The sequence below is a fragment of the Lontra canadensis genome, unplaced genomic scaffold (assembly GCF_010015895.1).
Source record: "Lontra canadensis isolate GAN:19392208 unplaced genomic scaffold, GSC_riverotter_1.0 scaffold43, whole genome shotgun sequence".
NCBI classification, from domain to species: Eukaryota; Metazoa; Chordata; class Mammalia; order Carnivora; family Mustelidae; genus Lontra; species Lontra canadensis.
The window spans coordinates 9,720,691-9,734,977 of NW_022631037.1; the positions used below are offsets into that span (position 1 = coordinate 9,720,691).

Below are 14,287 nucleotides of genomic sequence, written 5' to 3' on the forward strand. Positions count from 1 at the left end.
AGGGACTGTTTCAATAATCCTCTTATTTTTTTAAAATCTTACTTATTTATTTGACAGAGATCACAAGTAGGCAGAGAGGCAGGCAGAGAAAGGGAGGGAAGCAGACTCCTTGCTGAGCAGAGAGCCTGATGTGGGGCTCGATCCCAGGACCCTGAGATCATCACCTGAGCTGAAGGCGGAGGCTTAACCCACTGAGCCACGCAGGCGCCCCTCAATAATCCTTCTAGACCAAGCTTTCCTTTGAACTAGGTCTGTTCTGTGATTGTGATCTCAGGAGTAAGCCAGATTTGGTTGAGACAAAACAAATAAATCATTTTTCATTGTTTATCTGAATCGGAGAGTTAACCTCCAAGCCAAGCATCTGTCGAGATTACTTTCCCCTTGGCAGAATCCTTCGGGATGCCTTTGCCTAAATAACCTCCAGACCTAACTGTTCTTTTCTCTTTGCCATCACGGTACTTTGTATGTATGTAGGTTTCACTAGCACATGGTTTATGCCTCCCAGGCCTGCCTCCCTTACTAGACTGCTCATCTTGAGGGCAAGTACTATGCCCGATCTATGTTCATCTTAGCTTAGAACCCTCACCCTGGGCCTAGCACAGGACCCATCACTTCCTAGGCAGTAAGTGTTGGCTGAATTGCACTGAGTTCTTAAAGATGGTGGATTTCAGGAGTGATGTTTTAGATCATTGGGATCTTCCCCCCAAATCATATACACAAATGAACTGCATTTAGAAGAAATAGCTTCTTCTCACCTCCATTCCTTTCCCAGCATGACTGTTAGTGTGTCAAAATTAATTCCTAAACTAGAATGAATTTGCGATGTTATCCCCAATGAAATCTATTTAAAGATGTTTGGAAATGGGCTTTGGGTTTGTCTGATGTTTCCTAAAATTTTAATCTATGTCTTTCTCATCTATTTATTTAAGAGACTCAAGTGAGGGAGTGGGGGTGGAGTGGGGGACCAATATTCAGGTTTCTTGCTGGCAAGTCTCACTGGGTGCTTACTCACTCCAGAGAAAGAAGTCCTCTTGTACATACTTGACTCTTCTCCCCAAGGACAATGAAGACTTCCTGAATCACTCTACAGATTGTCAAATGTTAACTATGTGACATCTGGAAGATGGGACTCTATGGGTGATTTTAATTTTCTTTGTATTTAGCAAATATTCTATAGTGAGTCTGCATGTGTCTGTAATTGGAGGGAAAATCCAACCTGCTATTTTTTTTTTTGAAGATTTTATTTATTTGACAGACAGAGATGACAAGTAGGCAGAGAGGCAGGCAGAGAGAGAGGAGGAAGCAGGGCCCCTGCTGAGCAGAGGCACAAGCATGTGGGGCTTGATCCCAGGACCCTGGATCATGACCCGAGCTGAAGGCAGAGGCTTTAACCCACTGAGCCACCAGGTGCCCCCAACTTGCTATTTTAAAAATATATCTTTTGGGATGCCTGGGTGGCTCAGTTGGTTAAGCATCTGCCTTTGACTCAGGTCATAATCCCAGGGTCCTGGGATCGAGTCTGGATTCAGGTTTCCTGTTCAGCCGGGCTCTGCTTCTCCCTCTGTCCCTCTTCCCTGCTCCTGCTCTCTCTCTGACAAATAAATAAATCAAGTCTTAAAAAAAAAAAAATCTTTGGGGCGCCTGGGTGGCTCAGTGGGTTAAAGCCTCTGCCTTCGGCTCAGGTCATGATCCCAGGGTCCTGGGATCAAGCCCTGCATCGGGCTCTCTGCCTAGCAGGGAGCCTGCTTCCCTCTCTCTCTCTGCCTGCCTCTGCCTACTTGTGATCTCTGTCTGTCAAATAAATAAGTAAAATCTTAAAAAAAAAAAACCAAAATCTTTTACTCCCAGAGTGAACTTCAGCTCTATGTGTAAAAAGTATGCTGAGGTGGGCAATGAGCCTCTTGTTTCCCTTAACCCAAGTCAGAAGGAAGTGGAGAAAAAAATAGCCCTTAATACAAATATGACCGATATTCCTTGGACCCATTAAAAACAGCCTTATGTACTGGGATTCTTGCTTCAGCCATATATTCTGCCTCCTCATTTTATTTTAATTTATTTGAAGATTTCATTTATTCATAACAGAGAGAGAGAGAGAGAGAGAGAGAAAGAACACAAGCTGGGGGGGGAGGGGCAGAGGAAGAGAGAGAAGCAGGCTTTTCAGTGGGCAGGGAGCCCCAAGGCAGGGCTCTATCCCAGGATCCTGGGATCAGGACCTGAGCCGAAGGCAGATGCTTAACCAACTGAGCTACCTGGGTGCCCCTATTTTTAATTTTTTAATTTTTAAAAAATTTTATTTATTTTTTAAAATTTTATTATTTATTATTAGTCACCATAAAATACACCATTAGTTTTTGATGCAGTGTTCCAAGATTCATTGTTTATGTACAACACCCAGTGTTCCACCCACTACCAGGTTCACTCATCCCCCAACCCCCTTCTTTTTTATTTTTTTAAAATAAACTCTAGGCCTAAAGTGGGGCTCAAATCCAGGACCCTGAGATTAAGAGTTGAATGCTCCTCTAACTGAGCCAGGCAGGTACCCCAGCTTCCTCATTTTAGAGGTAATTTCTGCTAGTCCAGAGTTCCAAGTGGGGAGTGTTGAATGTAATAGCACTTGCCTAGAGACCTTCTTGCAACTACAACCTGGACAGATTTATCCATCTCATGCTGACACCTTAAAAATTATTTTTTTTTATATTTTTTATTTATTTGACAGACAGAGATCACAAGTAGGCAGAGAGGCAGGCAGAGAAAGTGGGGGAAGCAGGCTCCCCGCTGAGCAGAGAGCCCAATGCGGGGCTCGATCCCAGGACCCTGAGATCATGACCTGAGCCGAAGGCAGAGGCTTAACCCACTGAGCCACCCAGGCACCCCTTAAAAAGGATTTCGAAGGAAAAACTGAGGGGTGAGAAAAGTCCTCTGGAACTTTCCAAGAACTCTGAATTCCACAGCAAGACTGTGTCCTCAAGGACTTTCTGGTTTGTGATCTAGTTTGTGATTATTTGTCATTTCACACTGCCATAGATGGAAGGCCTTGGGAACTAGGAGCCTTTTCTTTTCCTCTTTCAGAGACCCTCTCTCCACCTATGGGAAAATATAGTTTGTGAAAGCAGAGAAATTGATTCACTTAGAAATAACCATAAAAGTTCGAGAAGGCTAGACAAACAACAGGACTAGTAATTTCAGTCTTCCCGTGATTATAGTTATTGTGCTTAGGAAGAAACACCTCCCTTCCTGCCTCCATCAACTCCTCCCCTCTGCTGCCCCCATTAGTGTCCTCACTATTTTTGTAAGGCCGAATAATCTCTTAAAATGGAATTTCCTTCCTTTTAGGAATCAAGAATAAACATTTACTCTAAAGTCCATAACATGACCTGTTTTCCTGAATGACTCTTAGTCTTTAACAATAATCGCAGCCCTAGTGGGTGCTGGAAATTTATCCAGGTGGTCAAGTATAGGAGGTAGGATTACTGTCTACGTAATTAATGTAACATTGACTAACGGTACTAAATTTTTTTTTTAAAGATTTTATTTATTTATTTGACGGGCAGCAATCAAAATAGGCAGAGAGGCAGGCAGTGAGGGGGAAGCAGACTCCCTGCTGAGCATTGAGCCTGATGCAGGGCTTGATCCCAGCACCCTGAGATCATGACCCCAGCCAAAGGCAGAGGCTTAACCCACTGAGCCACCCAGGTACCCCTAAAGGGACTAAATCTTAAGGCCTTCTCTCCTGTCTTTCACTCCCACCTACAAACAAGAATCATAGGGTTTTATTTTATGTTACTTTATTTTATTATTATTTTTTCCCCTCCCTGAGAATCATATGATTTTACAGTTGCAAGAGGGGTGCCTGGGTGGCTCAGTTGGTTGAGCATCCAACTCTCGATTTCAGCTCAGGTCTTGATCTCAGGGTTGTGAGTTCAAGCCCTATGTTGGGTTCCATACAGGCTGTGGAACCTGCTTAAATTAAAAAAAAAAAAAAAAAAAAGGTGTTTGGGTGGCTGAGTTGGTTAAGCATCTGCCTTCAGCTGGGGTCAGGATCCCAGGGTCCTGGGACTCAGCCCTGCTTTGGGCACCTTGCTCAGTAGAGGGCCTACTTCTCCCTCTCCTGGCCACACACCCCCTTACCCCCTGCCCATGTGTGCGCGCTCTCTCTCTCTCTAATAAATAAATAAAATCTTTTTCTTTCCACTTTATCACATGGTTGTATGCTTCTATTGAGCTGACTATAAAGTCATTGTAACCATAAATTTTTATTTAACAGCTTTACTGAAATATAATTCACATAAAACACAATTCAATTTTTTAAAGTATACAATTCAATGGCTTTTGAAGATTTTTAAAAAATTTATTATTTGAGAAAGAGAGAGCAAGTGAGCGAGCAGGAGTGAGGGGAGGGGCAGAGGGAGAAGCTGACTCCTGTTGAGTGGGGAGCCCCACACCAGCCTTGATCCCAGGACCCCAGGATCATGACCTGAGCCACTCAGGGATCCCCCCCTCAATGACTTTCAGTATATTCAGAGTCATGTAACTATCAACAAATATATATATATATATATTTTTTTTTTTTTAAAGATTTTATTTATTCATTAGTTAGAGAGAGAGAGAGCATGAGCACAGGCAGACAGAGTGGTAGGCAGAGGCAGAGGGAGAAGCAGGCTCCCCGCTGAGCAAGGAGCCCGATGTGGGACTCGATCCCAGGACGCTGGGATCATGACCTGAGCCGAAGGCAGCCGCTTAACCAACTGAGCCACCCAGGCGTCCCTCAACAAATATATTTTAGAACATTTTCATTACCCCCAAAAGAAACCTCATACTCATTAGCATCATTCATTTTCCCTCATTACCCCAGCCAGCTCAAGGCAACCACTGATCTTCTTCTTCTTTTTTTTTTTTTTTAATTTATTTGAGGGGGACAAGGGCAGAGGAAGAGGGAGAAAACCTCCCGCAGACTCCCCATTGAGCACAGATCTGGACCCAGGGACTGATCCCACAGCTAGGAGATAATTACTTGAGCCAAAATCAAGAGTCAGGCGCTTAACCAACTGAGCCACCCAGGTGCCCCAGCCACTGTTCTTTCATATGTGGTCCTTCGTGACCGGTTTCTTTTACTTAGCATAGTATTTTCAAGATCTATATTGTAAAATGCACTTCATTTCTGCTTATTGTTGAATGCTAAATATTCCAAGATATGCATATACCATATTTTATTCATCTATTCAACATCTGATGGATATTTGGCTGGATTTTATTTTAAACAAATATGACCTCTGAGAGCTAGCAGAAGCTTAAAATTAAGACATAAATATATATTTCATGTCTTTCTATATCGAATTTATACCTAAAGAAGCATACGTCTCCCTCTGCCTGCTGCTCCCCCTGTTTGTGCTCTTATACTCTTTTTTTTTTTTTTAAGATTTTATTTATTTATTTGACAGAGATCACAAGTAGGCAGGGAGGCAGGCAGATAGGGGGAAGCGGGCTCCCTGCTTGGCAGAGAGCGCAATGTGGGGCTCAATCCCAGGACTCTGGGATCATGACCTGAGCCGAAAGCAGAGGCTTTAACCCACTGGGCCACCCAGGCGCCCCATCTCTCTCTCTTTTTGACAAATAAATAAAATCTTAAAGAAGAGGTAATCTGTGCCCAGCATGGGGCTGGAACTCAAGAACCAGAGATCAAGAGCCTCCTGCTCTACTGACTGAACCAGCCAGGCACCCCTCCCTTAAATTTTTTGATGTGTAAGATAATATTGTGCAAAGACAAAATGCAGCCTTACCCTAGGTTCTCCTACTCGTCTGACTTCCGGGGAGGGGGTGCGGAATCTATATCTATATCTATATCTATATCTATATCTATATCTATATCTATATGTCTAAATGACAGCCCTCAGGAAGGGAAGAACGAAAAGTCTAGACCAAGAGTCTTGACCCAGACATATACACAAACAATATAAGGGTGGGTATGCAGTGAGATGAGAAAAAGGGACAATACAGACCGCTGTTAAGTCTTAATATTTTCATTTTTGTCCTTCCGAGTTTATAGGTTGGCCTCTGTCCAACGTCCATACTGTTTTTGTGGGTCTCCAGGTGGGTCCAGATTGGAAGGCTGTGGGAGACTCATTCATACTCGGTAGAAAAAACTCGGAACTTGTAAACAAGTTGAGGGTGTCTGATCCTGGGAGTGGCGTACTCCCTCACTAAACCTTCCTTTATCCGAGTCCTGCCTTCTCTTCCCTATTCTTTGAAGAGACCGGCCTCAATACGACTGAGTCACCTGCCTCCCGGAGAGGATCTTTGGGAGTGTCTCCCGTCCCGTCTACAGAGGTTAAAGAAGACCGGAAAGCGATCCTTGACTCAGTCCGCCCGAGGCTTGGGTGTTGTGTCATTCCCCACACGTGATGCTCTCCCAGGCTGCGGAGACCTCACGTATCATGGGACTTACTCACCCCAGAGACTCCACCCCTTTCCTCCTGTACTCCCCAACCACTCACTTCCCCGCTCCGCCCCTCGAGACTAGAGGAAAGTAGGGTGGCTGGAGCCCGGAAATACCACCCTCCCAATCTGGACGGGAGAAGCACAGAAACTCAGTTTGGAAAAGTGCAAGATGTGGCTTTAGTTTTATCCTTCACCAGAATGCTCTGCATTAACTCTTTTAGGCTGTCCTTACTGTCCTTATCCCCAAACAGTTCTGTCGAGACCACCTTATCACTTAGGGAGACCTCGTCTTAGTTAACGTGGCTTTCCCTCTCCCTCTGTTTCCCACTTTTCTCTGAGCCCGAGATTTTTTTTTTTTAAAGATTTTTATTTATTTATTCGACAGACAGAGATCACAAGTAGGGAGAGAGAGAGAAGGGGAGGCAGGCTCCCCGCTGAGCAGAGAGCCTGATGCGGGGCTCGATCCCAGGACTCTGGGATCATGACCCGAGCTGAAGGCAGTGGCTTTAACCCACTGAGCCACCCAGGTGCCCCTGAGCCCGAGATTCTTAATCTGAACTGGTTTGAGCTCCAGATCGGCCTCCTTCCCGTTCTAGCTGGGTGACCTTGAGTGAACTACAACTTTTCTGGGCCTACTTTCCCTGTTCGTGAAACGGAGACCAAACGTCTACCACACCACGCCTGTCAGGAGGAACAAATGAGAAAGCCCTTTGTGAGCTGAAAAAGGCAACAGAAATGTTAGCTATGTTAATTCTGGACGGCTAGTCACTCTTCCAGAACCCCTCCCTTTCCTTTGGGACCCGCCCTGCGAACCCCGCCGGGGGCTGACAGTTCTCGCCACCCTCCTCCAGCCGTCTTTCCCATTGGCGAAGGGGTCGGCCGCGCGGCGCCGAGTGTTGACGCCACTGCGCCCCCTCCGCCGGCGCAAGATGACGCATGGCCCCGCCCCCGGCCGCGCCTGGCCTCCCGCGGGGCCCCGCCCATCGGGCCGACGCGGCGCGGGTCCCGCCCCGTGGGTGACGTGTGGTGCGCGCGGCCCGGCCGCCCCGGCAGTTGGTGCAGCGGCCGTTGGGCTGAGTGCGCTCACCCCACCCCTCCTTTCCTCGGGCCCGGACCCCCCACCCCGCCGGCCGCAGCCCCAACCCCAGACCAAGCCCCAGCCGGGCCCGTCCCGTGCGGGCCCGTGACACCCTCTCAGCCGGCGACGCCCCGGGCCGCCCGCCCGCCCGCCACCATGGAGCTGGAGGACGGTGTGGTGTACCAGGAGGAGCCCGGCGGCTCCGGGGCCGTGATGTCGGAGCGGGTGTCCGGCCTGGCTGGTTCCATCTACCGCGAGTTCGAGCGGCTCATCGGGCGCTACGATGAGGAGGTGGTCAAGGAGCTGATGCCACTGGTGGTGGCCGTGCTGGAGAACCTGGACTCGGTGTTCGCGCAGGAACAGGAGCACCAGGTGGAGCTGGAGCTGCTGCGGGACGACAACGAGCAGCTTATCACCCAGTACCAGCGGGAGAAGGCGCTGCGCAAGCACGCCGAGGAGGTGAGGGCCGGCCGGCGGAGAGGGCGGGGGCTGGGCCCGAGGGCGGGCGGGGGGCCGGGGATCGCGGCCCGGCCCGGGAGGGGGCGCGCCTGAGGCCGAAGCCCCGCGGACCGACGCGGCGGCGGTGAGGTCCCCGGGACCCCCGACCGGCGTCGGAAGCCGAGGCAGGCGGGTGAGTGTCCAGGAGAAGGGAGGGAGATGAGGAGGCAAGGCCCGGGGAGGAAGCCTCAGCTTGGCCTGAGGGTACCTGAGGTTGGCTGAGGGCGGAGGTTATGAGGGTGGCCGGTAGCCGGTGGTAGTTTAGGGAAGTTTCCGACCACCGTAGGATAGTCGGACGGCAGTTCAAACTTTTACCATGGTGTGTGTGTGGTGGGGCATTTACACACTTCTGTCCTGGCTATGTAACTTCCGCTGGTTCCAGTACCTTTCCAGGGGGTTGCTGCTTTGGGAAGTTAGAGATCTCCCTCTTTCGGTCAGTTTCTTCGTGACGTCTTAACACTATTGAGAAGGAGGTTTTATTTTATGTTTTTTTGGTGTCTTGGTTGACACTTTGTCAACGTTTAGATGTTGTATAGCAACGCTCTGTAAGTAGAGCGTACAATTTTATTTTGTTGATATCACACACCAAAGCGTTTCTCCGTGTCAGGTGGTCACCTTGGACAGTTCCCTTTAAAAACGCTCTATTTATGAAGAGGACTGGGGGCGGGGCGGGTTGGGGAGATGTAGGTGACTGTCGACAACCGTTTTCAGACTGCATTTTACAGGTGCCCTTAACCCTAGATAGCATCTGGGCAGTGACCTCGGTGCCCTCACCTCGGGTCTGTGAACGTTTTGGAGGTCTGGAGTGCAAGTGATAGGCCTTGGACTTCTTGAGGCAGTCAAGGATTTAAGCTTTCAGGCTGTGTTGGCATTATTTTTGTGGAAGTTATCTAATGCAGGTGAAGTGTTCGTCTTTGTTTTCTGAGCATCTAGTACACCTAGCTAAGTACATGGTGACTGAAGGAGCTAAATAACAAATCATTGAACCAGCGACATATTCTCTTTGAAAAATGCTAGAAAAAAGGTATTAGGACGTGAGATACGTTTAGCAGCTCATTTCCTAACACTAAATAGTACTCCCATTTTAACTTTATTTTGTCATTTATACCTTTGTACCAGGTCACATAGTTCTTTTTATTCTCCTTTTTAAGCTTGACTGTAGTGATGATTTTTAGTTCTGATTTTGTGATCCATTTGCCTCAAAGGAATGCCATTGCAGTTGCCAAAGAACATTGACTTTATTTCAAGAATATTTCCAAGTCTTCAGGGAGGGAGGGATTGAAAAAAAAAAAATCTAAAGATGGGATCGCAGTTTCCAGTGGTTTATTAGCACTGTTAGAGGTCATGAACTACTTTTGAGATGGTATGCTGTGTCTTCAACCTCATACAGGCGTTTACCAGTATGTCGATGCAGTAGGAAGAGACATATATATATACACAGGTGAGGAGCAGGCCCAGCATAACTTATCACCTTGGATAAAAGAAGTGGTCCTGCTAGCTTTAAACTCCAGTAGGGCCATGTGAACATAGCAAAAGGCCAGGGTCACACGTGCCAAGAAAATATAACTGCTACAAGAAAAATAACTGCTACAGGTTGCAGAATCAGAAAATAAAACTAATTGCTAAGCACCTGATTGGATATTAATTTCTTAAGTATATGACTCTTTAAATGTTAAATGTTTTTGTTTTTTATACTTTTTCAGATATGTCTATAAATTATGTATAATGAAATCTTTGGGCAAAGAGCCATGACCTGAGAATAGAGAACATTGATGAAATGCTAGATGAGCCAATTCCCAGACCACAAACATAAAACTACCTTGTTAATCACTTTTTATGTAAGATGATAAATCAAGTTTTACCCAGTCTCCAGAAATTAAGTCTTTCTTAGGCCAATATGCACAAGTGAATTCTGTGTTTAATTTTCTGGGAGTGCTCCGATTGGGGCCTTTAATGCCGAGCCTAAGAGTCTGCTATTATAGCAAAAGTGCCTCAGGGTATTTACTGCAAAAGTACTTGAAAGCCTGGAAATTGTCCATCACCAGAAAGTGTAAAGTAAATTCTGAGCACCTTTGTGGAACTTGAGGAGGATATATAAATGGTGAGAATGTTTTAGGGGGTGTGAAGTGCTGTAATCTCTTACTTAGAGGAATTCTTAGCAAGGAATCGGAAATATTCTACTGATGTTACTTATCTTGAATATTTTACCTTTTTCTTTGTTTTTATTTGAATTTTTGGTTTGAGTCTCCTATTTTTGTGTCTTTAAAAACAACCTAAAGGAAGGCTGATTTTATTATTTATTTAGTTATTAGTTTTTAAGATTTGACATAGAGATCGTACAAGTAGGTGGAGTGGCAGGCAGAGACAGAGGGAAAAGCAGGCTCCCCGCTGAACAGGGAGCCCAGTGTGGGGCTTGATCCCTGATCCCCAGAGCCTGGGATCATGACCTGATGAAGGCAGCTGCTTAACCAACTGAGCCACCCAGGCGCCAGGGAAGACCGTTTTTGGTCGCTCAGTTGGATGAGCGTCCACCTGTCTGCTCTATCCAGACTAAGCCCTGTGAATCTATGAATGGTTTATTTGTAAATCAGTGGGTTTTTTTCCTCCAAGATTTTATTTAAATTCAAATTAGTTAACATAGGTGTAGTATGAGTTTCAGGAGAGTGGTTCTCCCCCACCAAGATTTTTTTTTTAGGTAATCTCTACACCGGATGTGGGGCTAGAACTCAATCAACCCTGAGATCAAGAGTTGCATGTTCTACTGACTGAGCCAGCCAGGCACCCCTCAATCAGTGATTTTTTTTTTTTAAGATATTATATATTTATTTAACAGAGAGAGGAAACACAAGGGAACACAAGCAGGAGCAGTGGGAGAGCGGAGGAGCAGGCTCCCTGCCATCCCAGGACCCCAGGATCTTGATCTCAGCCGAAAGCAGACACCTAATGACTGAGTCACCCAGGTGTGCTGTCAGTCAGTGATTTTTTGAAAACATAAGTCTGTCTATACAGTGATCTGGAGAGAGATGTTATTCTTGGGAAGGATATGTTAGTGTTTTTGGTTTTTGTTTATGCGAGTTCTGATTCTTTTACCACAACTTTTCTGATAAGAAGGCAAATGAGTTTAAGAACACTTTTTTAAAAATTAAAAAAAAATTTTTTTTTTAAAGATTTTATTTATTTATTTGACAGAGCGATCACAAGTAGAGAGGCAGGCAGAGAGAGAAGGGGAAGCAGGCTCCCAGCTGAGCAGTGAGCCTGATGCAGGGCTCTATCCCAGGACCCTGAGATCACGACCTGAGCTGAAGGCAAAGGCTTAACCCACTGAGCCACCCAGGTGCCCCTGTTTTTTTATTTTTTAAATTTATTTTTAATTTTTTAAAAAGATTTTATTTATTTGACAGAGAGCCAGCCAGCCAGAGAGGGAACACAAACAGGGAGAGTGGGAGAAGGAGAAGCAGGCTTCCTGCAGAGCAAGGAGGCTGTCATGGGGCTTGATCCTAGGACCCTGGGATCATGACGTGAGCCGAGGGCAGATGCTTAATGACGGAGTCACCCAGGCACCCCTAAAATTTTTTTTTAAGATTTTATTTATTTATTTGTCAGAGAGAGAGAGTGCGCAAGCAGGGGGAGTGGCAGGCGGAGGGAGAAGCAGGCTCCCTGATGATCAAGGAGCCTGATGTGGGAATAGATCCCAGGACACTGGGATCGTGACTTGAGCCGAAGGAAGACGCTTAACAGACTAAGCCACCCAGGTGTCCCCGTAAAAAAAAATATATATATATATATATACACGTATATATGTTTTTTAATTTTTTTATTTTTTAAAAGATTTTACTTATTTATTTGACAGACAGAGATCACAAGTAGGCAGAGACACAGGTTGAGAGAGGGGGAAGCAGGCTCCCCACTGAGCAGGGAGCCCAATGTGGGGCTTGACCCCGGACCTTGGGATCATGACCTGAGCCAAAGGCAGAGGCTTTAACCCATTGAGTCACCCAGGTGCCCCATAAAAAAATATTTTAATCAAAAGTGTGGAAGAAGTTAATTTTAATTTGTTTGCAGCTTAATTTACAATGACAGTTAAGTTCATTTCTTTAGTAAACACTTAAACAGGAAAATTTGATGTTTTTTCAATGAGTTCTGTGACTTTTTATCAAGTAAGAAGAGTGAAGTAATTTTGCATACCTAAAACTTAAATTTGTTGATGGTGACTGTTGAAGTTAGGGAGTTGAAAAACTGAAATTTCAAGTCTGCTTCAACTAAGTTTATTTTGTGTCTTTAGCACAGCTGTTATTTAAATTAATATTGCCATGGTTCTTCAGGCTTCTACCCTTAATTCTGTCAACTCTAGTGTCTTTTGGAGTTTAACTTTGCTCTTTTATTTCACTGGAGCATTAGGAGAGAGTGGTGACATGTCAGTATAGAAGAACAGGTTGTTGTCCATGGTGTCTTAATATTTGACATTTTACGTGTTTGGATATACATGTTATTAGTTTTCAAACTCCTTTTAAAAGGGAAGTCCTTTTGTGGTCCCTGTTAAGTGTTTTGTTTTGTTTTTTAAAGATTTTTATTTATTTATTTATTTGTCAGAGAGAGAGATCACAAGTAGGCAGAGAGGCAGGCAGAGAAAGGGGGTGGATGCAGGCTCCCTGCTGAGCAGAGAGCCCGATGTGGGGCTCTATCCCAGGACCCTGAGATCATGAAAGAGCTGAAGGCAGAGGTTTAACCCACTGAGCCACCCAGGTGCCCCTGTTAAGTGGTTTTTGAAATCAGTATCTTGTGGTATCTTCAGTGAGCTAAAGATTTTTGGTTCAAGAATTGACTGAGGTGCTAACTTAATTTCTCTGTTGGGTCAGTTAGAGTAAGGGTCAGCAGTTTTTTGGACTGTTACGTTACATCTTAATTCAAACCTATTTTATTTTTATTAATTTTTTAAAAAAGATTTTTATTTATTTATTTGACAGATCACAAGTAGGCAGAGAGGCAGGCGGCGGGGTGGGGAGAAGCATGCTCCCCGCTGAGTGGAGACCCCAATGCAGGGCTTGATCCCAAGACCCTGAGACCATGACCCGAGCTGAAGGCAGAGGCGTAACCCACTGAGCCCCCCAGGCGCCCCTATTTTTATTATTTTTTTAGATTTATTTAAGTACTCTCCAAACCCAAGGTGGGGCTCAATCCCAGGACCCTAAGACCATGACCTGAGCCAAAGGCAGAGGCTTAACCCACTGACCCATCCAGACGCCCCTTAAAAATACATTTTTTTTAATGCTGTGCTTAGCACTCATAGAGAATACAGCTCTTACCTAAATAAATTACTATTAGGTTGAAATAAAATAAATCAACCCAGTTTAATAATATACATAGTGTATTCAGAAAACTGATATTTAAAAAAATATGTGTGTTGGGCACCTGGGTGGCTCAGTTGGTTAATCAGCAACTCTTGATTTCAGCTCAGGTTATAACCTCAAGGGTCATGCAGTCGAGCCCGAGGTAGGGCTCCATGCTCAGCGTGAAGTCTGCTTGAGATTCTCTATTTCTCTCCCTCTGTCTCTCCCCTCCCCTCCCCTCACTCAGTCTCTAAAATAAATAACTAAAAACTCTTAAAAACATATGTGTGTAAGTCTATACATTTTGAAATCTTAGCCAGTGATATTTATGTATTCTTTAGTAATCTTTATGCCCAGTGTGGGGCTAGAACTCAGGAACCCAAGATCAGGAATGACATGCTCTTCCCATTAAGCCAGCCAGCTGCCCCTTAGCGATATTTAGTTAGTAGTTGGAAGCAAGAAAGTTTTATTCACTTAGGAATCGTGTGTCTAGTAGTTTGGTGTAGTAGCTGCCTCTAAAAATATTTGAACTGAACCACAGAAATTTACATATTAATCAATACAACAAGGAAGTTTCCAAATTGAGGATATAGAGTTATTAGGAACTTTCAAAAAATTGTTTTAAAATTAATTAATTTAGGGTCGCCTGGATGGCTCACTGGGTTGGGGCCTCTGCCTTTGGCTCGGGTCGTGATCTCAGGGTCCTGGGATTGAGTCCCACATCGGGCTCTGTGCTCAGCAGGGATCCTGCTTCCCCCTCTTTCTCTCTGCCTGCTTCTCTGCCTACTTGTGATCTCTGTCAAATAAATAAAATCTTCAAAAAGAATTTATTTGAGTGGGGGAGTGTGTATGTGTACAGGGAGATGGGCGTCTAGGATGAATAGGGAGAGAGTCTCAAGCCGACACCTCACTGAGTGTGGAACCCATGAGGGGCTGGATCCCACAACCT

General features: G+C 45.3%; 1 protein-coding gene across 4 annotated transcripts in view; it reads left to right on the top strand.

Moving 5' to 3' along the window:
- The first annotated feature begins 7,511 nt into the window (after window positions 1–7,511).
- The window catches only part of SPAG9 (sperm associated antigen 9), a 138,343-nt gene continuing 131,567 nt past the window's right edge, over window positions 7,512–14,287 (top strand). For 2 of the 4 annotated variants that reach the window (XM_032872044.1, XM_032872043.1), the window contains exon 1: window positions 7,513–7,972. In XM_032872044.1, the coding sequence (XP_032727935.1) occupies window positions 7,670–7,972 (303 nt within the window). In that variant the 5' untranslated portion in view covers window positions 7,513–7,669. Of the gene's footprint in view, window positions 7,973–14,287 lie in introns of all 4 variants that reach the window. The other 2 variants (XM_032872042.1, XM_032872045.1) reach the window with 2 other exon arrangements.